Below are 22023 nucleotides of genomic sequence, written 5' to 3'. Positions count from 1 at the left end.
AAACAACAAGGTCCTATTGTATAGCACAGGGAACTATATTCAGTATCCTGTGATAAACCACAATGGAAAAGAATATGAAAAGGAATATTTATATGTATAACTGAATCACTTTGCTGTACAGCAGAAATTAACACAACATTGTAAATCAACTATACATCAATAAAATTTTTAAAACATTACTGCTAATCACACAAAAAGCTGCATTGGATAAAAAAAATACGCTCATTGAAATTATTCATTTGATACGCATCTTAACTATCTAGGGCCAGTACCCTGTTTCTCTCCTGATTTCCCTTCAGTGTGCACCACTGGGGAGGCTACAGTGGCTTGATGTCAGGCAACAGTCTTTGTTTACTGAAATGGCAGGCAACATTTTCTCTCTTTCTTTTTTTTTTGTCCACATAGTTTTACACTTACAAAACTATGACCCATTTGGAGTGAATTTTCATTTAAAGTGGGAGGTTTAGGTAGAGGTTTTCTTTCTTCTTCTTTTGCCTATAGATGTCCCATTGCTCCCGCACATTTGTTGCAAAGGCTCCTGATTCTGCTTTGTATCTTACCCCATCCATTCCTCCTACAGCAGTCAGAATGCTTTTTTTTTAAAGTGTATCAGATGACATGACGCCCTATTCAAAATCTTCCAATCACTTCCCACCAAAACATAATCTTGCTGCTCTCCAACCGCAGTTTCTAGTGCTCAACGCCCCCTATAATACTGGCCCTTGGGTAATCACCAGAGTTGCTCCCTCACTTCATGCAGGTCTATTCTACTGCCACCTCCTTTAACCTTTAAAGTAGTTTACTGCTTCAATCTTCCTTCCGCCCTTGCCCTGCTTTTTCTTAACAACATTTGCATACTATGATATATTTCATATTAATTTGCTCATTTATTTATTGTTTGTCCCCATAACCAGCTCCAACAAAGTTTACTGCTATACCCCAGACCCTGAAACAATACCTGCCACACAGAAGTTACTCGATAAAAAATCTGCTTGACAGGCTGGAAAGAATGAGTAAATGTAAAACGAGGGCGACCGTCTACTTTTAGGTCAGGCGCTCGTTCAGACTCAATGAAAAGTGTGAGCGCCACCTCTCGGGAAGCCAATTTGCTCGAGAAAACAGTCACAGAATCTTAAGGAAAAAAAAAAGATGGCGGTAGCCAGCCAGAAGAGCAGGAAAAAACAGTACCGGAAGTTTAACTTTGGAAATTGCTCCCTAGAATGACACCCGACTGTCAGGAGGAAGCGTAGGCGAGTGGTGTTCTGAAAAATGGGCCCTCCCGCAGCAGATCTGGGCAGAAGCGTTCCGCGCGGGCGGGTGCCGGGAACCACGAGGGGCGGGGGCGCATTTCCGGTGCCGGTGGCAGCAGAAGGAGTTGAAGCCCAAGTAGCCGGATTGGTGAGAAGGGTTCGGGGTACTGAAAGGAAAGGGAGAGGAAGGGGAGGGGGAGGTGAAGAGGTCGGATGAGTTCCGCTCTGAGAGGTGGCCAGGGTGATGGGGTGGGAGGGAAGCGCCTGTCGACAGGTGCAAACCTGTCAGCTCACGTCCCACGCCACGTGGACTCACCTTTGTCCGTGGCTGCTTTTCTCATCAGGACGCGACCGTAGGGGTTGTGCCTTATTTGTTTCTGTCTAGTGCAGTGCTGGGCTCTGAATGAATGACAGGTGTGTGTCAGGTGGATGTGGAGGACACTTACAGGGACTGTTTGTAGCTCTTTAGCTCCATTTTCTCCTGGGGAATCCATGCTTGTCTCCAGCTTCCCCCGGGAGATCTCCGCCAGTTCTTGGGCTTTGTCTCTTTTTCTTGGAGGCGTAGGGTGATTATCATTTAAGACATTTTCTTTGCTCTTATTGAGTGCTAGGCCCTGTGGCTAGGTACCAGGGACAGACACAGAAGTAATCCATCCGTGTATACAGGCGGCAGGCCAGTGGAGAGACAGAAAACAGAAAATGCAAACATATTGTTAAGGTGCTGAAATAAGAGGTAAACTAAAGTACAGGAAGATAGAGCCAGAAGGTGGTGCTGTTATCCACAGAGGGATTGACTTTCAAGGTGAAGGGACTCCTTTCTCATCTTGTGGAGACACAGCAGGTCCTGAGCCCGATCTTTTTCTCTGTAAAAGGAAAAGTCTGGAATAGATACTTCTAGTCTTCCTTCCAGTATGACGTCGCGTATCAGATATTACTCATGGCAATAGTTCTCCCACAGTCCACCGTTTACTGGTTAGTCAGAATATTCATTACATCTCATGATATAGCATAAGTTGCATAGGGTTGGGAAATCTGGACTTTGGTCCTCATTCGGGTGCTCTAGATCTGTTTCCTCATTTGTAAAAGAAGGGGATTGTAATGAAATAATCTGCAAAAACCTAGTTCTAATACCATGACTGTGGTGGTAGGTCAAACCATATTTTAGACTGCCCTGTACCAGACATCACTTTCACATTATCACTGTGGTGTCCCTCATCTGGATAATTGAGAGATAGTGTCTTTTTTTTTTTTTTTAAACATTCCCTGTCTTAGTTCTGCCACAGTATTGGGTACACAGTAGATGCTTATGTTAGTTCAAAAACTGGCTCCTGTACACAGAAGGAAAGGAGAGACTGAAGAAAGGCAGACCACTCCAGATTGGTAGGTAACAGGTGTAACGAGCAATGGAGCTTGAGGCCTATCTTGGGTGGTTGCAAGACGAGTAGATCTCTGCTCTCGCCCACGAGAATTTTAAAAGTTTGCATAGAGGCCTTAACTAGGTACAGTCACATGTTCAGTTCAGATGGTCTCAACAACACCTTACTCTCTCAAGGCTGTGTCCTTCGAACAGCCCCTTCTGTGGGGACAGTAGGCAGAGTGTACATTCCAAGGACAGGGGTGGGGGTGAGGAGCCGCCAGTTTCTGGGTTCAGCTGGAGGGTCAGCTGGTAGTTATGACCTCCTCCAGTACTCCGCCGCTTGTGACTGGCCCTTGCAGTCTCACCCCCTTCTTCTGCAGGGTCAGAAGTGTGCCCTGAGAGGTTAGCAAGGGGTTCTGCCAGCATGGCAGTGGCTCATTTGGCAGCTATCTGACTGCAGTGGAGGCAGTATAGAGGTATAGAGGCACCTATACCTCTATACTGTGCAGTATAGAGGCACATCCAAGAGAAAACATGGATTAAGATGAGTCCCAAAATAATTAACAGTTTTCTCTATGAAGAGCCCCATAATCTGAACCATTGATTTCCTACGTCCCCTTATGAGGCAGTAATGATGTCCAAGGCTCTTCTGTTTTGGAGGACAGCTTTTCTCATGAAAGATATTTCAGCGATTGGTAAAGACAGGCTTTGCAGGCTGTCATTTAAGGCTTGCTGGATGAAGTTAGTAAGGGCTTCTCTGTTTGCTATAATGTCCTTCAGGCCAATGGAGGGGACCAAGATGGTGGCTAAATGATTGTACCAGTAGAAAACGGAACATGCCCATCTGGCCTGGAGGAGAGGGAGGTTGGTGGCTTTAGGAACTTGACCCGGTTGTACGTACCATACATATTGGCCGGGGCAGGCAGCGGTGGACTGGGGGCAGGATATGCCAGACCAGGAACCCCACCTTCTCCCCTCTTTCAAAGATGCGTGTTTCATTCCAGCTATAGCACATTTCAACAGTCCGGCTTGCAGTAGGACAGCAGGATCCCAGTGGAGATTGAGTAAGTGTCCTCTACCCAGAGGTGTGAATTCACCCATCCCGGTGAGACATCCCACTGCAAATCCCAGTAGACAACTCCTTTCCCAGGTGTGACGGGGCTTGGTTCTCTCAGCAGCACAGCACGCTGGTCCACAGAGAGAGTTGGGGCAGTGGCTGTTTCCCAAGACTTCCTTACTTGTATGGCACTGGGTGTCTTGTCAGGGGTCCCCAGTCTGGCATTTGGGGCCGTAGGTTCTACTGGTTGATCATTCAAATGCATCAGAATCTGGGACAGTACTTTAGTCCACCCGGACAAGGTGGTTTTAGCTGTTAGTAATTTAATCTGCTGCTTTACTATTCCATTTTTCCTTTCTGCCAGTCCTCCTGCCTCCTGTGGGTTATAGGGGAGATGGAACTTCCATTTGATGTCATATTCTTTGGCCCAGTCATGACCTTTGAAATATAACCCCCGATCACTGTCTATTCCACAAAGGTATCCATACATGGTCTTAGCTTCTCTAATCCCCTGATAGCGGCAGCCTGGTTTGTGAGGCAACAGGGGACAGCTTGGGTTGGGCCAGATGCAGTGTCCACAAACACCAGAGCGTATTTAGAACCCTCACTAGGAAGGAGGGAGCCAGTATAATCAATTGGCCAATTTCACATCAGTTGGGAGCTCTGGTGGGTGGCCCCAGACTCCTTTGGCAGTTGCCTTGGGTGTTGTTTAGAACACACAGGACGTGCTATTACTGCATTAATTGAGTCACTGTATTTCAAAGGCAGTCCAGCATCCTTGGCAATATGTCATCCCCCTGGGCACTTCAGTGTTCCCTCTTCCTATGCACCCAAGGGTCAGTTGCTAGGACTCACTTCTGGCCTAGGGCATCAGCTTCCTGATTGCCAGAGGATGTCAGTGCCTTATGAGCCAGGGTGTGGAAGACAGTGAGGAGTGCCTCAGACTCTTGCAGGTGAACCCAAATGTCTTTTTACGTATCCAGACCCCACAAGGCTTATTTATGATCACTCACCTCTTGTCTTTCCATTGTCTAAGCCATAGGGTCAATCCCTTTAGAACAGCCCAACTGTCAGTGCAAAACATTCATGGCCAGGGCTCACCAGCCCGCTGGAGGCTGCCGTTTGTTCCTCCTTCCAGGCATGTGTATATCAGGCATCAGTGGGAATTTCCCGCACTCCCTCTCCACAGGCCCACACAGGAACAGGGCCAGGACATTTGGAGGATCTACATTCTCTACAGGGCCTAGGAGCAGCCACATTTCTAGACAGCGGGCCGGTGGTAGGTACTCCTCTGCTGCAAATAGACGTGTCATTTAGTCAGCGTGGGGGTTTGAGCCATGGCAGAGGTGGGTAGATGGAACGTATTCTGAACAACCCCTTCAGAGGAAGGGAAGTTCTTACCATGATGTGCTGTTTCTTTGTGAGAGGCTGTACCCGGAGGAATGCTGTGTACACTGCTAGAAGCTGTTACTCTGTGGGGGTGTATTGGGTTTCTGCCCCCTTCCAGGGACCAAAAATCCTAGGGGTGCTCTCTTTCTGTTGTCTCTCCCACAGTGCCCAACCCAGATCTGCTGGAGTCACAGACACATCTAACTCAAATGGTAGTCTGGCTTGGGAGATGCCCAGAACTTTAATTTGCTTCACTAATATTTTTGCCATCTGAAAGGCGGCTTGCTGCTCTAATCCCCAGTCCCACGTATGCCCTCTCATTACCAGGTGGTATAAGGGATGGAGGCACTGTGCCAGATGGGGAATAAAAGTCCTCCAAAACCCCCAAATTCCTACCGAGGCTTGCACCCCTTTCACATTCTTAGGGGTTGGATAGGCTTGTACATTATCAATGACAACTTCTGGGACAACTTGAATCTTACCCAAACGAAGGACGGCCAGAAACTTTACTGAGGTGCCTGGGCCTTGAATTTTTTGTGGATTCACTGCCCATCCTCTCCCTCACAGATGTTGCAGCAAAGCCTGCAGAGTGTCCTGCAACAGGGGCAAGTCTTCACATGTGAACATTATATCATCAATGTAATGGGCCCGTTTTACTGAAGTGGGGAAGGGGAACAGGTGCAGGTCTTGGGCTATAATCCCATGACATGTGGTGGGGCTGTGTAGGCAGCCATGAGGAAGTCCTTGAAACGTCCAGTACTGCCCCTCTCAACATGAAGGCAAATTGATCTTAGGTATCAGAAACCTATGCTTGTTAAAGTTTTTCCATAAAAGTCCTTGAATGTGAAGCACTTTTGCAGGAACAGTTTTGCAAAACCATCAGAGTACAGCAATGACTGTAAATGAAAAAAGACTTTAAAATGGCCATGGTTAAAGATCTGATGAGAGTTCATTATGATACAGTCGACAAGGGAATTTGATTGTTTTTGTGACATACATTTTAAAAATATAACTAATAACATCATACCAGGACATACCATATTTTTAGGAATTTCATACAAATATAGCCCAAAGAAAGTTTAACATCACTTCTTTTTTTTTTTAAATTAATTTATTATTTATTTATTTTATTTTTGGCTGCTTTGGGTCTTTGTTGCTGAGCGCGAGCTTTCTCTGGTTGTGGCGAGCCGGGGCTACTCTTTGTTGCGGTGCGCAAGCTTCTCACTGTGGTGGCTTCTCTTGTTGCGGAGCACGGGCTCTAGGCTCGCGGGCTTCAGTAGTTGTGGCATGCAGGCTCAGTAGTTGTGGCTCATGGGCTCTAGAGTGCAGGCTCAGTAGTTGTGGTGCACGGGCTTAGTTGCTCCACGGCATGTGGGATCTTCCCGGACCAGGGCTCGAACCTGTGTCCCCTGCATCGGCAGGCAGATTCTTAACCACTGCGCCACCAGGGGAGTCCCTAACATCACTTCTTATTTGACAGTGTTTCCCATATAATTTAATATATCAAATAGGCTAATTAGTTTAATATCTCTCTTTTATAAGGAAAGAGAATTCGTCTTTTGAGATGTTCCAGGGGCCCTCTGGAAAATCCCAAAGTTAGTTCTAGGTCAGCATAACTTTATTTAGAATTAGATTTTGGGGGAGCTTGTCAAAAATACCGAAAGGTTTTAAAACACTAGATTAAATAGGATCTTAGCTCACTGTGAAACAATACTTAGTTATCTATTTAACTTAAGTGACAAAGACTCCAAAGGCAAATACAGAAAGTTACATAATTGTAAAAAAAAACTTAGCTCTTTTAATAGAGAAGATTCAGTTTTCTTAAGTAATTGAAGATGTGATAAAGACAACATGAAGCACAAGAAATTATTTGGATAAAACCACAGAATCTTTTTTCTGGGCAGGTTACTCAAAAGGTAAAGAAAAACCTCTTACAGTCCCATAAGGAACAGACCAATAGTGCAACAAAACTTTGTCCTTTGAGTAGATGAAAGAAAATTGTTTCAGCTTTATATAAGTACACTACTGATATCAAAGCTTATTTTTCTTTAGGCCAACTAAATAGAGCTCTTTTGCAAGTTAATTTTGACAATACTCTCTGGAGATAGAAAAACATCACCTATATATAACAAATCCATAGACATACGAACATACTGACAGACACAAACAGAGAATCCATAGCTTTCTCTCCAGAACTTTAGCCATGAATCAAGTATCCACCCACATGGCTGAAGCCTTTTACTAATATTTGCGGAGAAGATTTTAAAAATTTGGGAATTCCGTGGTGGTCCAGTAGTTAGGACTCCACGCTTCCACTGCAGGGGGAATGGGTTTGATCCCTGATGGGGGAACTAAGATCCCTCAAGCCACGCAGCGTGGCCAAAAAAAAAAAAAAAATTTGTACTTGCCGTTGATGAATAATCTTAGGGAAACTGTGGACTAGATTTTGTGTGAGGGTGCTCCTATAGCAGTCTCTGTTTTCACCACCGCCCCCCCCTTTTTCTTTGGTCTGTGGGCAGTGTTTTAGTTATTTCCTGTGGTGTTTGCATTTCAGAGACATGGTAAGATTATAACTTCAAGGAACAGAGAAGGAATGCAAGTTTTCTCTTAAGATATTTAAAGTTTTTCTTTGTATTAGGGGTTGGACAGCATGGGGCGCTTCATCTGTTTCATTCTCTGTCACCACAACATCCTCCCCTTTGTGCTCCTCACTTGCCAGGGGTTCCTGTCTCCTAGTGTCCTAGTCAGGCGTTGGCACAGCACTTGGACATTGATCTGCAGCAGCTTGTGCTCTCCTAGCTCTGCCACATGACAAGCTAAGATCTCCGATTTATAATCCTGCTCTCTCATCTTGTCTGCCAGCCCCAAAGCTGGCGGAGCAGTGGACACCTGTGCGTTCTTCTCTAACTTCAGCTCTTCTCTAACTTCAACTCAGCAGAGGCCAGCCCACTGTGGTAGCCGTTCATTTTCCTTCTTTGCTGCTCTGTGTAGTTTCTCTAATAAATGCAATAAAGCAGCCGGTGTTCTTGGGGCATCCTTGTTTTCATGTGGTGGTCCGCAAGTATCAAACATACAGGCCACCCTCCCCACATAGAGGTCGATGTTCAGCTTGGGATTTCCCCCAGGGATGCCTCTTTCCCAAGGCCCATTTCTTCAGTCTCCTGGCTGGCTCACAAATTGTTAGTCCACACACTGGCCCCTGTACGGAGAGGACCAGGAGAGACCAAAGAGGTTGAGCACTCCAGGTTGGAAGGTAGCAGTTTTAATAAGTAAGGGAATATACATATGAGGCTTGTCTTGGCTGGCTGCATTGTACCCACCCACCAGAATCTTAAAGTTTATATAGTTTATATAAACTTATATAGTTTAACTGGGTTCAGTCCGGATGGTCTCAACAACACCTTACTCTCTCAAGGCTGTGTCCTTGTAATGGCTCCTACTGTGGGAACAGTGTACAGAGTGTATATTCCAGGGACAGGAAAAGGGTGAGGAGCCTCCGATTGCCTGAGTCCAGATCGAGGGTGAACTGGCAATCATGTCCTCTTGACATGACTTAATAGAAGCTTATTAAATCAAATGAAATAGAAATTATAGGCCCTGCTTTTGGACCCTTCCCCACTCTGGGGTATTAGTTCATAGATGAGGGGACTGAGGAGGAATTAGGTTTTACCAGAGAGTCCTGGAGTTGACGTTGCAGATTTAAACCAGCTTTATGGAGGTAATCCTCTTGAGAAGGATAATGATGTAGGCAGGATATTGTTTGTTGTGTTGTTTCATCCCTCCACCTGTCTATCCCCAGGACCATGGCCAATAGCGAGCGCACCTTCATTGCCATCAAGCCTGATGGAGTCCAGCGCGGCCTTGTGGGAGAGATCATCAAGCGTTTTGAGCAGAAGGGATTCCGCCTTGTTGCCATGAAATTCATGCAGGTAAGTGGACTTCATTCTTGCTATTTCTATTATTTCATAGAAATAGGAGAACATCATAGGTCAGCCTCTCTGTTTCTCCCTTCAGCTCATTTTAGGCGTCTCCATTTAGGGTGAACACAAATGTCCTAAAACCCGGAAACTCCTCGGTGGCATCTCCGCTGAGTCTTGGAGCAAAAAAGTTATTTGCGACTTTCCGAAGTAGCCTCCCTTTCCTCTTGGCAATGCAGGGTTCCACATATTACTGCAGCACTGTGATTTCTGACGCAAAGCCCTGCGCTTGTTTGAGCTCCTGATCATGAGCTTCCTGAGCAGATAATTTTAGAGACCCCCCCTCTCCTCCCCACTGTCCCCACCGTTTGAGGCAGGTTGTTTTTCAGCAAGGAAGTCTTTCTATCATTGTTTAACACCTGCCTACTGTCTAGCATATATTAGGCGCCATCAGGGCATGTAGGGGAAAGTTGTGATTTTGCCCTTGGGGCGGCCCACCTGAAACAGCAGAGGGCAGACACACTTGCAAGATACCTACAAAACAATATTTCAAAAAATGCAAAGGATTGATTGACCAAGAACCCATCTGCAAACAGACCTGGGAAATAAGAATTTAAATTCTCAGAGCAAGTACATTAGGGGATCATCCTTTTTTCCTATTAAGGGTCAACTTTAATGAATGAATCAGAAGAAAAAAGAGTGGGGGGTGGGTCATGCAGCTTGTGGGATCTTAGTTCCCTGACCAGGGATCGAACCTGGGCCCTGGCAGTAAAAGCGCCAAGTTCTAACCACTGGGTCGCCAGGGAATTTTAAATTTAGTTTGATTTGCATTTTAGTTCCTGTGTGATGTTTTAGAAAAACTGCGTTAATATAAAAGGGAGAAGACTGATGTTAATGCTGAGGGGAGAGTGGGACAGAATGATTAGAGCCAGGTATTGGACAAGCAGTGCTTTCCAGAGAGTTTGTATATTAAATTAGGTTGTTTTTTTTTAATGCAACTTTATTGGAGTATAATTGCTTCACAATACCGTGTTAGCTTCTGTTGCACAACAAAGTGAATCAGCCATATGCACACACGTGTCCCCCTATCCCCTCCCTCTTGAGCCTCCCTCCCGCCCTCCCCATCCCACCCCTCTAGGTCATCGCAAAGCACTGAGCCTATCTCCCTGTGCTATGCGGCTGCTTGCCACCAGCCAACTATTTTACATTCGGTAGTGTATACACGTCAATGCTACTCTCTCACTTCGTGCCAGCTTCGCCCTCCCACCCCACGTCCTCAAGTCCGTTCTCTATGTCTGCCTCCTTATTCCTGCCCTGCAACTAGGTTCATCAGTTTTGAAGGTAAAGTGAAATCAAAGTATTGTTGATCGGATATTTACCACGTGCCGGGCACATGTGTTTTTTCATCTAGGTCTCATGACAACCCAGAGAGGTACTTATTCCTTTTCCCGTGGTTGTTAGTGATAGGAAGCTGAGGCTTGGAGAAGTTCAGTAATGTGTGGTTATCCAGTCAGTGATGCAGCTGGGATTTCAACCCAGGTCTCTCTGACCCCCTAAGTGCATACATTTCGTCCTTTACACTGAGTTTCCTCTCAAGGGCACGGACTTGGTGAAGAATGGGAGGAGGGATAGCTGCCATGAGCCTACAGGGTTATTTATTTATTTAAATTTTTTTTCTTTAAAAAAAAAAATTAGATTAAATTAATTAATTAATTAAGGCCTTTATTCTCTGAATAAATATGAAGGGAAATGGCCTGGTTCAGTTTGCGTCTCATCCAATGCTGAGGCCACCTCCCTGTAACACTTTAGCTGAGGCTTGCTTGGGCGTGGAAATTTATTGTATTGTAAGCTTTCCTGTGTGAAATACCATGGCTGGATTCAATTCTAATGTTCTGTAATTTTATGCTGATCAATCAAGGACAGTAGGGGGAAAACTGGTACAAAGCTGGAGCACTTTTAGTCCCTGTCACTTCTTCCCTTTGGTAAAGTCAAGAGTGAATGGGGTTATAATAGAACAAGTGAGCTGAGAGCTCACGTTTTAAACGGCAGGATGGGTAAGTGGGAAACGACTAAACTGCTGGTTCTTAAGATAGTTTGGGGATCAATTCTCTTCTCTATCCTGTGGGATAGGCTTCTGAAGACCTTCTCAAGGAGCACTATATTGACCTGAAGGACCGTCCATTCTTTGCTGGCCTGGTGAAGTACATGCACTCAGGGCCAGTGGTTGCCATGGTGAGTGTAACACGTGTGGGATGTTGATGTGAATGACGCGGCTGGGAGTGAAGAGTGAGTATTGTGATTCTTGCTTCTAATGCCAGGTCCTCATTGTTGAGGAGGATTCTGAGGCTAGGGCATTGGACATTTAGGGTATGAGTCAGCTCTCTGGCTCACCAAAGACAAAATACCTTTGCTTGCTGAACTGAAGACTCACATCTGGGAGAAATCAGGAGAGATATGCCTGATTGTAAGCTCCTGGAGGTGAGGGAGACTGTGTCTTGTTTATTGCAGTGATTCTTCTCTTAGTGTGTATTGGTTGTCATCTTTGTGCCAGGCTCTTTTAGACACTGGGGATACAATCATGAATGAGACAAAATAGGTAACTGTTTTTATAGCTTTCCTTGCCTACGTATCCTGAAAAGGGAGGATGGGCAGATAATAAAGAAACCAAAAAACATATATATATCAGCTAATGATTAGTGATATGCACAGAAATGAAACAGGATTATGTGATAGCAAGTGAGCGCTTTAGACTGGGTGGTCAAGGAACGTGATTTTCAAGCTGAGATCTGGATGAGAAGGAGCCGGCCGTGTACAAATTCACAGTGAAGAGCATTCTCAACCATGAAAATAGCATGTGCAAAGGACCTGGGGTGGGGGGCTTTTTGAGGTACAGAAAGACGCTTGGCCTAACTGAAGCCTGGTGGGTGAAAGGGAAGGTTGGATGAGATTAATTCATAGGCACAGGCAGAGGCCAGATTATGTAGGGCTGTCTCAGCCCTGTACTTCCTGAGTGCTGGGAAGCTATGGGAGGTTTCTACACTTGGTGTTTTAGAAAGGCCACTCTGTGTCAAGAATGGATTGTAGAAAGGCAAGAGGAGGGCAGGGAGACCAATATTCCCAGTGCTGGAACACTTAGATGCCCCATAAGTATTTGTTCAATGAATGAATGTCATTTTAAGGGGGTGCTTTTTCTTTTTCTTTTTTTTTGTAATTAATAGTTTTCAGATTTTCTGCTGAGATTGGTTTCCTTCCTTGACCATATCTTCTTTTGTCCTTGGAGGTCTGGGAGGGGCTGAATGTTGTGAAGACGGGTCGAGTGATGCTTGGGGAGACCAACCCTGTGGACTCCAAGCCTGGGACCATCCGTGGGGACTTCTGCATCCAAGTTGGCAGGTGAGAGTCGGTGCATTTTACTCTTTTCTAAAATCCAAGTGCCACAAGAATTTGGGTTTCTGAAGCTGAGGGTAGACATGATACCATATACAGAGCAATTTGTAATCAGAGTTTATTGTTTTCCTCCTTCTTAATTGGTGTTTGGCTTTGCAGGCCCCCCTGCCTTTGGTCATCAACATCACTATGGTTGTGCCTTTGTTGTGAGAGTAGAACCTGGTACAATGCGCTTTGCTGGCCAGAGTCCTTCCTGAGGCTCCCACTGCTCGCATCAGTGTTGCTAGGAGGGCTGGACGTGGAGAGGGCATTCTTTATCCTTACATTAGTGGCAGTCATGGGTTTTTTCTTTTGACATGGAATAATGTATATGGAGCTTTGGTTTTTTCTGCTCCGGTGGCTGTAGGCTTTCTGGCAATGGGAATGAGGGGAGCTTCTGGGCAGTTTAATCCTTCTGACCTCGGTAACGTGGCCATCTCTTTTCCCATCCAGGAACATTATCCATGGCAGTGATTCTGTGGAGAGTGCAGAGAAGGAGATCGGCTTGTGGTTTCACCCTGAGGAACTGGTGAATTACAAGAGCTGTGCTCAGAACTGGATCTACGAGTGACATGGAAGCAGACCACAGTGCTTGTCCCACCCCACTTCCCCTCCCTCTCATGGGCAGGGGCCAGGTCATAGCAAATCTAGTTATTTCTGAGAACTTGCTTTTCATCCGGAGGGAAACTCTTGGAGCTGCGGATGCTCCCTGTACAGTGTTATGTGCTATCATCAGATTAGAATGTTTCATCTCAAGGAAGGAGTCGTTGAGTAAGGTACTTTGTATTGTTGTATCGCTCTGTATTCTTTTTTCTCTTTCACGTATTCTGGATAACCGAAGCTAATAGAGAGTGTAAACACTGTATAAATTATATTGGCCTGAGAGATCACACATACACACACATTCTTTGCCTGTCCCTCTCTTCCCCCTGCATTCCATCCACTCTTGGCACTGAGCCGGTCAACAGCTCTCTGTCAGGGATCTGCTGGGTTGCCAAGACTGTCCTGTGCATCGAAGATTCCCTGGAAATAAAAGATACCCTTCCTGCCCTTGAGAAGCTCTCATGGATTCAGTGGCTGGGGGAGTGTGAGAAGTTGTAACTACTCCAAAGCCAAGAAGCTATGTGGATAGTGGGCCTGGATTTCTGGGATGACCTCAAAAGAAGCAGAAGATATCTTGTGAGTAGTTCTGATTAGTTAGGATATTGATTTGGTTGCTTTAATAGAGACAAGATGGAAATTTACTTATCATTTACTTAAAAGTTCAAACTGGAGATCTGATGTAGATCACTGTGACTATAGTTAACAATACTGTACTATATATTTGAAATTTGCTAAGAGGGTAGATCTGTGCTCTCATTGCAAGAAAGAGAGAGAGAGGGAGGGGAAGGGAGGGAAGGAAGGAAGGAAGAGAGAGAAAGAAAGGTAGATAGAAAGAAGGAAAGGAAATGGTAACTGTAGGAAGCCGTTGTTATGTTAATTAGCGTGATTGTATTAGCTTGCAGCTAGATACAGCCACAGGACTAAGCTCTGGCCAAAGAGACACGAAAGAGTGAAGGTGGTAAATTCAAGGTTGTACCCTGAAAAGGAAGGGATAATCATACTTCCCTTCCCAACTTGCTGGAAGGCGGATATAGGGGTGGTAACCATCCTGGATTGGTTGGAGGGAACTGAATCTCTGGACCACCTCAAGGATCAGAGCCTTACCACCATCACCACTTCTATGTACCGCACCTGCTTAGATTTTTTTCCCCCCAGTTTTATTGAGATACAACTGACAAATAAAATTGTAAGATATTTAAAATGTACAACATGATGATTTGCTATAAGTTACATTGTGGAAGGATTTCTCCCATGGGGGGCCACCTTTTGTTTGGGCAGCTGAGGAATAGATGCGTTTCTGTTTCATACAAAGAGTGGGGAGTGAAATAGAGTACCAGGACTTTGGGGGAATGAATATGTGTGTAGCGAGGCAGGAGGGTCATGAAACTGCACAGCTCATCTCAGGACTTAATGGAGCTCAGGTTGTTTATGTCTTGGCACAGAAGGAATTCAGCAAGAGACAAAGTGATAGGTAAGAAGTAGATTTATTAATATAGAGGACACTTGTGAAGGATACAAGTGGGCAGGCAAGAGGGCTTTTCCCTGAGAACTAAGTGGGCTACGTTTTTATAATCAAAGGAAAAGTGGGGAGGGGAGAAGACCACCTTCTTCCTCTTCCTTTGTAAAGATGTTGCAGGAAAATGGGGTGCGAGAGAATGGTCATGTCCCAGGTCTTGGGCGAGCTCCTGGGACAGGCTGCTAAGTGAGGGTACTTGGCTTCGCGCAGGAAAGAATTCAAGAGCAAGCCATAGTGAAGTCAAAGAGGTTGACTGAGAGAGATACACATTCTGTTACTGAACTTGTGTTCGTGTGCCTGGTGCACAGTGAGGCCAGACAATGCCTAAATGTTGGAGTTTGGAGCAGAGCAAGGCTTATTGCAGGGCCATGCAAGGAGACGGGTGGCTCATGCCCCTGAAACCCCCAACTCCCCAAAGGGTTTCAGCAAAGCATTTTTAAAGACCAGGTTGGCGGGGGTGGTGGTGGTGGTGGGGGTGGTGGGGTGGGGTGGTGGGGTAGGGGTGGGGGGGTGGAGGGTGGGGTAGGGTGGGGTGGGGGAGAGGGTGTGTGTGTCACAGGGTATGTGATCAGCTTGTGTACAGTTCTCTAATTGGTTGATGGTGAAGTAACAGGGTGGTGCCCCAGGGGTTAACATAATCAGTCCTTAGGCTCCAGGAGGCCTGGGGGCTATGTGTTCATGGTCATCAAATAGTTAATATCTTCCATTTGGTGGGGGGTTTTCACATCTGTAAAGTAACTCAGGAAATGTGCATCAGGTACTGTTATCTGGGTACTTCAGAGAGGAGCTAGAGCAGAGGATATGGGGGAAGGGTCTGCCCCAGAAGGCCCCACGGGGTCCTGCTCAGTTACAGTTCCATAGACAGAATGCAGTCTGTGTCAGAAGGCAGAGCAGGCCCGAGGTGCGGGGGTGGTTGGTTTTCATGGGCTGGGTAATTCCACAGGCTAAGGAGTGGGAGGAATATTCTAACCACCTCGGAGAAGGCTCAGGGATTTCCAGGATTTGGGCCACTGCCCACTTTTTGGCCTTTAGGGTTGGCCTTGGAACTGTCACGGTGCCGGTGGGTGTGTCCTTTAAGGCTAATGTAGTACAGTGAGCGTATAATGAGGCGCAGGTTCTACTGGAAGTTGAATCTTCCACCATCTTGGGCCTAGTTGGTTCTAACCGGTTCTTGATGTATCCAGTTTTTCTCAAGGGCTGTGTCATTCTTTAAGGATTGTGCCCTGCCCCCTTGCCTCTTCATTTATACCTTCCGCAGTTAAGGACAGTCTTCCCAGGAAGGAAAGGAGAGGTGAAAGGCAGAGGGCTGCTGTTGGCTGTACCGCAAGGTAGTGACCAGACCAAGGGGCAAACGGCTCTGCGGAGAAATATCCAGTGAAATTCCCACTCTTTCCCACAATTTGCTAACCCTGAAAAGGAAGCCCAAATAAAAGTGTACCGCAGATTGAGGCCCAAGGGAACACTGGGTGTCCTTGCTCCAGAATGAAGGCTGCTAGTGTACTGTTGTTTAGTGCTGTGCAACTAGAAGTTTGGAAAGCCAGCAAGGTATAAGAGAGGCCTGGACTGTCACAGCATCTAACACAGGCTATCGGTGCAGTGCCGGGACCACTAGGGTGATGACACATGACTCCTGTAGCCAGCTCACCGCCCTGAGGAGAGAGACTCAGGGGCTCTGCCCACCTCAGGCTGTAAGCACTGCTGGAGGGGTGGGGGTGGGGGTGAGTGTACACCTACTGAGAGGAGGGGCTTGCTGGCTCCTCCAGGGAAGCTGGGCACCACCAAAGGGTGGCTAGTGGTTTGTCAGGCAGAGAAGAGATAGGGGTTGTCTGCAAATGTATGATAGGCCTGATTTCTATGAGAGAATCTAGAATCTTGTCACGGGTGTGTCTCAGGCTGAACTGAATAACCTGGCCACACAATGATGCTGGGGGCAGAGATCATCATGTCAGGGTGGGAACAGGGCAGCTTAATTGGGCTGGGAAGGTGGGTGGGGAGACAGGCAGGAGGGAGCAGGGTATGGGGTATTTTGTTAAATTAGCCTTGGATGCCATCCTCCAGGCAGGGGGAGTCATCAAAGCAGGGCCGAGGGTCAGATGGTGTTTGAGGAGGGTGCTGAGGGAGGCTCCTTGCGGGGAGAAGTGAGGTGGACGCGCATTGGGAGGCCGCCAGTTCGGATGAGGGAGGTGGAGGGCTTGAAGCAGGGCTCAAGCAGAGGGGAGGGAAGGGGAAACTGGATTTCACAGGTAGGATAAGGACTTGTGCTAGACGGGGAGGAGAGAAAGCAGCTCTGGGTGCTCGGTGAATGGGGAAAAGCAGATTGTACTGGCCGGGGTACTGACTCAAGACCAGTAGAGGTTTGCGTGCGCGCGTGTGAGGAGGTACTGAAGACAGGAGTTGGATTGGCCGCGCGCAGTTCTACTTCTGGCACATCCAGGTGGGGTAGAAATCACTTCCTGCCCCTGGAGCCCTCGCTGGCTTATTCTGCAAACCCGGGGCGTGGACAGAGTCGTCCGGAAGCGTCCGGCCTCGCGGGTTGGGCGGAGGGCCGTCCTGGGTGTGGCCGCCGCCGGCCCCTCCTCCGCGGGCTCCCTGCGGCGGTGCCGGTAGCTAAGCTCTCGGCTCAGGCCCGCATCGCCGCACGCGCCCGCCCTCTTACCGGTAAGACGGGGGCTCCGATCCCTTCCCGCCCTCGGGCCCCCTCGGTCCCGCAGGCCGGGCGCTCCCCCGGGACCCCTGCCGAGTGTCCTCCGCGGGCACCCGGGAACGGCTGAGGGGCTGCGGCGCGGCGCTGGCAGGGCTGAGGCGTCCCGCAGGCCACGTGTCCCCGCGGTAGCGGCTGGCGGGCGCGGGAGCCACGTGGCCTCCGGCCCGGGGTCCGGGCCCCGGGCCCCCTCGAGGCCTGTGTGGACGCGGCCGCGACGGCCTGACCGCACCTGCCTCCCGCAGGACCATGGCCCACGCGGAGCGCACCTTCATCGCCATCAAGCCCGACGGCGTGCAGCGCGGCCTGGTGGGCGAGATCATCAAGCGCTTCGAGCAGAAGGGATTCCGCCTTGTGGCCATGAAGTTCCTTCAGGTGACGCGCCCCGCTCCCCTCCCCCCGCGGCGGCGAGGTCGCGGGTGGTTTTCCTTACCCGCAGCGTCGATCCGCGTGTCTTTTCCTGGTCGGAGTCCCCCTTGGCCGATTTCGGACCCGCGAATACCCCTTTGCTTTGGGCCTCCAACCCCCGCCCCCCCCACACACCCAGGGCTCCACGGGCCCGCTAGACCCTTGCCCGAGGCCCGGGGGGACAGACGCCCTTGGAAGGTTAAGCGGAGGTGACGTGACTCAGGCTCCAGGGCTGCTTCCTTCCCGCGGCTGCGACGGGCAGTGGGCCGCAGGGGGGCAGCAGGGAGTGGAGGAGGTCTGCGCCCCGGGCCCACGCAGGTCCACCCAGGCACGGAATGGAGGCTGGAATCCTTTTGTGCTTCAGCTTGCAACTGAGATGATTGAGGTCTTAAGTGGGGTGTGCCTTACTCTGCCCTTTCTCTGCAGGCTCCCTTTGGCATAGGGCAGTAACTTTATCTTCCAATTTGGGGTACAGATCTGGACCTTAGGGGATAAGTACCTAAGAACTGAAATTTAAACCAAGCTTTCTCAGTTAACGTCTGAAATGTTTAAAAGGGCATTGGGAATGGGCCAGAGGGTTTGATATGACCTCTGTCTGGCATATTTCCTTTGATTGCAGCCAACACTTAACTCCCTAACCACCTCTTTCTAAGGATTATAACATCCGTCAGGTCATTGACATGAGGGTGTCTTCATGATCAGAACAATCTTTCCGCTAAGATAGCATCAGTTTCATGGTTTGGATGGGTTTTTTTTTTTTTTAATACGCACCTTATGAATGTGAGCTAAAATACACACCCAGACTTTTAGAGAACCTACCATGTTACTGGTGGGGGGAGGTGGGCGGGTTCTGAGGATGGGATAGAGCCGTATTTGAGCCTTTCTAGTTTACTTCCTAATTGGTACCTCCTCTTCAATGCCAGGCCTCTGAGGAACTCCTGAAGCAGCACTACATTGACCTGAAAGACCGCCCATTCTTCCCAGGGCTGGTGAAGTACATGAACTCTGGGCCGGTTGTGGCCATGGTAAGTGCTTGTGCTGGAGGAGAGGGAACCAAGGAAGTAACGGCTGATAGGTAACTGGGTTTGCTCAGTGTCTTCATGTTCCTTTTTAGACATCTTCCGCAGATACTCCAAATTCCTTGTTTTACAAAGGCAGCCTGCTGGAGTGAGTTAGTTTACAGACCAACTGGGAACTTGGGAGGAAAAAGGAAGTGAGAATCAGAACTTGAAAAGAGTTCTCTGTGATCCTGTGCTAGAAATGAACTGGTCTATTTTTTCCTGTGGCGTTAATGTCCAATTGGAAATGAAGTGAATAGAGGTAGAGGGTATAATAGGGAGTTAATAAAATTGTTGGGAAAGAAGCCCTACTTCCTGTTCCCTGAGGGTGACCTTTTCTTCTTTCTGCTTTTCCCTGGAATACATTTTCCCTTTTCATGTCAGTCTTTGCCATATCTTGCTCTAACAGTCTTCTGCGATGCCCTTCCCACTGATGCTGTTCCAGTCTGCTCACTTTTCTTTACCCTTTCACCACTATTTTTTGAGTTTGTGGCTGCATAAAGGTTCTTCAGTCTTTTTAATCTCTGTCTCAGCCAGAGTGGGAAGTCCCCAAGTTGGGCAGACTTTTTTCTCTGTATCCTAGCAATACACTTGGGATGGAGTATGGAGTATTTTATATCGGCCCCTACTACTACTGGGGTTGGCTGATAATCATGTCACTGATTGGTCTTACTGATATGTGCTGTTAGGTAGAGGTAAATGTTTGTTTTTAATGGTCCTGAGTGGCAGAACTGATGAAATTCCTCTTCCCTAATGTCAAGGTCTGGGAGGGCCTGAATGTAGTGAAGACAGGGAGAGTGATGCTTGGGGAGACCAACCCAGCGGATTCTAAGCCGGGCACCATTCGTGGTGACTTCTGCATTCAAGTTGGCAGGTAAGTTCCAAGGGACACTAATGGCTTTTCCTCAAAGCCACTTAACTTGGGTTTAAAACAAACATTTTTGGCATATTCCAATTTTAGAAAATTTTGAACGTTTAAATTAGGTGGTAATTATCATTGGATGAATGCTTTCTTAAATAGTTACTTCTCTAGGCTACTTAAAATTTTAGCCAAGGCATCGCACAAGGGAGCTGCCTGCGGTGGGTCCTTCGTGACGGCAGAAAGTGTGGAGAGTGGAGCAAGGAAGGGGTCTAGCCTTGGCTCTGCCCTTTGTGGTGCTGTGTCCAAGGGTGTGTCACTTTCAGCCTTTTTGGTTCCCTCACTCATACAGAATCTCTACAAAAATTTGTATAGTTATGAGACTCAAACGGAATAAAGGGATTGTCAATAAGCGTGAATGTTTTGATTGGACTTTGCACATTAGTGTTGTAAGAAAATACAGCAGCAATGGCTGTTGATAATGAATACGTCACATCTAGTTTGGGTTTTGGTCTGGGTATTCCTGTATTTTTCAAAATTTGAGAAGTAATGTTTTGTGGCAATCTTGGGTACAAGCACTGTTTTGAAAATTTAGAAGCATAGTAAAGTTGAACCAAGTGATGCTTTTGGCTTAAGTACTTTTATAGTTGCTTTTAAGAGGAGATACTTGGGGGTGGTGGTCAGCTGCTTCAAGGAGCAGCTGGCTGAAAAGGTCTTCAGTGACTGTCCTTTGCTTTATCCATTAAACAGACTTTTGTACTTTAAAATGTGGTAACTAGAAATTGTTCTCCTTCTTAGGAACATCATTCATGGCAGTGATTCAGTAAAAAGTGCTGAGAAAGAAATCAGCCTGTGGTTTAAGCCTGAAGAACTGGTTGAGTACAAGTCTTGTGCTTTTGACTGGATTTATGAATAAGAGGCGGACGGAGCATCAGTCCCCTCTGGCACCACCTGATGTGTCCCTGGGCACAGCTCTTCATTCCACTAACTTGGAAGCAGTAGGATGGATGTTTCTTTCCTAAAGTATATCTACCAATAAAGCCTTTGAAAACAGGGTGCAGACTCTGGTGATTACTGGTTACTAAGCTGGAAGACGTGACTTGGTTCCCTGGCTATCGTAGTGTTATCCAGAACAAATTAATCCTGCTTGTTATGGAAAAATGATTTAATCCTTCTCAGCACCTGGTATACTTCCAGACTCTAGGAGGGAAAGCAGTGAGGCTGAAGAGGACAAGTGTGGCACTGGTTGTGTATCTGAAGAAACTAATAAGGAAATAATGAACATAATAAAGATCCCAACCACTTTAGCTGATGTAGAAATGCACATTTCTGTACAAAGAATTTGTTGAAACTTGGTAGAATGAAACATAGACTAGTCAAGTTGTCCAGATATACATTCTTGTTGATTGCAAATTGGGCAAGTTACGTATGAGGAAATGGAAGCCTAAGGACACCTGTAAGGTGAGGATGATACCATGGCAATGCAGGATTAAATGAAACAATGCATGTAAAGCAGTTAACCTAGTGCCTGGCCCGTAGCTGGTACACAAATATTCCCTGCAACCCTACCTCCCTTCTTCCTCTACCCTGGGATGAGATATTTATCATGCTTATTTCCTGGGCTAGTAGTAAGTGGTTACAAAATCCACACTGCCTGTTAATTTTGCTGGATTGGTACAGTTGTAAAATGATGCCAAAGAGCACCTATCAATATAAATTTTCACTATCATCTGGAGTCTGCCTTAAAAATGAGATTATAGAAATATGTGGGTTTATGAATACCTGTTTTCTTAGGAAACCGGTGAAAGCTCTTCATGCCACTTCCATATAAAAGACTCAACATTACATGTTTTTTTTTGGCCACATGGCTTTGCAGGATCTCAGTTCCCCGAGCAGGGATTGAACCCGAGCCACAGCAGTGAAAGCCCAGAATCCTAACCACTAGGCCACCAGGGAACGCCCTCAACGTTACATTTTTTTATGCACGTTGCTATACTATAAGACAATGACAAACACATCAACAGCTTGGTACAGAAGTGTCAGGATTCTAATTTCAAGTCAACGATTGATGAGAAATTTAACGTTTTCTAAATTATTTTTTAGTTTCAAATGAATCTCATGTTTATATATGCTACATGCTTTCACTACATTAAATGGCGGTTTACTGAAATTAGATCCTGGGGCAGGCAGGCCTGGGGTCTGCATTCTAATGTGGAGGTGCCCACCCAGGATCCACATGCACAGTGGCTAAGGTACCTGTCAGCAGCAGCAGCGGTTACTATGTATAGGCTTACTCTGTGCCAGGGTTGTTCTAAGAACTTCACGTACATGAATTCGTTTAATGTTCACAACTCTTAGGAAGTTGGTACTAGTATCCTATTTTATAATTGAGGAAACTGAGTCAAGTTAGAGAGCTTAACAAGTGAAGGAGTCAAGTTCCAATGCAAGTAGCTGGCTTCAGACTCTGCTCTTGGCCACTGTG

At 47.0% G+C, this 22023-nt stretch overlaps 2 protein-coding genes and 1 pseudogene across 3 annotated transcripts; 2 read left to right on the top strand and 1 right to left on the bottom strand.

Annotated features, from left to right (window-relative positions):
• Positions 1-483: 483 nt before the first annotated feature.
• On the bottom strand, positions 484-5374 carry LOC149746749 (uncharacterized; annotated as a pseudogene).
• LOC111166328 (nucleoside diphosphate kinase A) lies at positions 1315-14207 on the top strand. 2 transcript variants are annotated; one of them, XM_022557930.3, is made up of 6 exons: positions 1383-1398; positions 3612-3671; positions 8853-8982; positions 11101-11202; positions 12251-12363; positions 12850-14207. In XM_022557930.3, exons 3-6 carry the CDS (start codon positions 8857-8859, stop codon positions 12965-12967), a joined length of 459 nt encoding a protein of 152 aa, XP_022413638.1. In that variant the 5' UTR covers positions 1383-1398; positions 3612-3671; positions 8853-8856; the 3' UTR covers positions 12968-14207. The 2 variants fall into 2 exon arrangements, with proteins under 2 accessions (XP_022413637.1, XP_022413638.1); XM_022557929.2 differs by lacking the exon at positions 3612-3671 and having other exon boundaries at positions 1315-1398.
• Positions 14208-17036: 2829 nt separating this feature from the next.
• Positions 17037-20596, top strand: NME2 (NME/NM23 nucleoside diphosphate kinase 2). Its single transcript, XM_022557928.2, has 5 exons — positions 17037-17173; positions 17462-17591; positions 18548-18649; positions 19444-19556; positions 20340-20596. The coding sequence occupies exons 2-5, from the start codon at positions 17466-17468 to the stop codon at positions 20455-20457; spliced, it is 459 nt and encodes a 152-aa protein (XP_022413636.1). The 5' UTR covers positions 17037-17173; positions 17462-17465; the 3' UTR covers positions 20458-20596.
• The last annotated feature ends 1427 nt before the right edge of the window (positions 20597-22023 follow it).

Source organism: Delphinapterus leucas, chromosome 19, assembly GCF_059928025.1.
Source record: "Delphinapterus leucas isolate spDelLeu-1000000601 "Yukka" chromosome 19, BTC_Dleu_Yukka2, whole genome shotgun sequence".
Lineage (NCBI taxonomy): Eukaryota > Metazoa > Chordata > Mammalia > Artiodactyla > Monodontidae > Delphinapterus > Delphinapterus leucas.
This window is presented reverse-complemented; position numbering and strand designations above follow the sequence as displayed.

Coding starts and splice junctions, on each gene's coding strand:
- NME2 (XM_022557928.2), top strand. CDS start 17,466: ATGGCCCACGCGGAGCGCACCTTCATCGCCATCAAGCCCGACGGCGTG. Junction 17,592..18,547: donor TGGCCATGAAGTTCCTTCAG/GTGACGCGCCCC, acceptor CTTCAATGCCAG/GCCTCTGAGGAACTCCTGAA. Junction 19,557..20,339: donor TTCTGCATTCAAGTTGGCAG/GTAAGTTCCAAG, acceptor TCTCCTTCTTAG/GAACATCATTCATGGCAGTG.
- LOC111166328 (XM_022557929.2), top strand. CDS start 8,857: ATGGCCAATAGCGAGCGCACCTTCATTGCCATCAAGCCTGATGGAGTC. Junction 11,203..12,250: donor CAGGGCCAGTGGTTGCCATG/GTGAGTGTAACA, acceptor TTGTCCTTGGAG/GTCTGGGAGGGGCTGAATGT. Junction 12,364..12,849: donor TTCTGCATCCAAGTTGGCAG/GTGAGAGTCGGT, acceptor TTTCCCATCCAG/GAACATTATCCATGGCAGTG.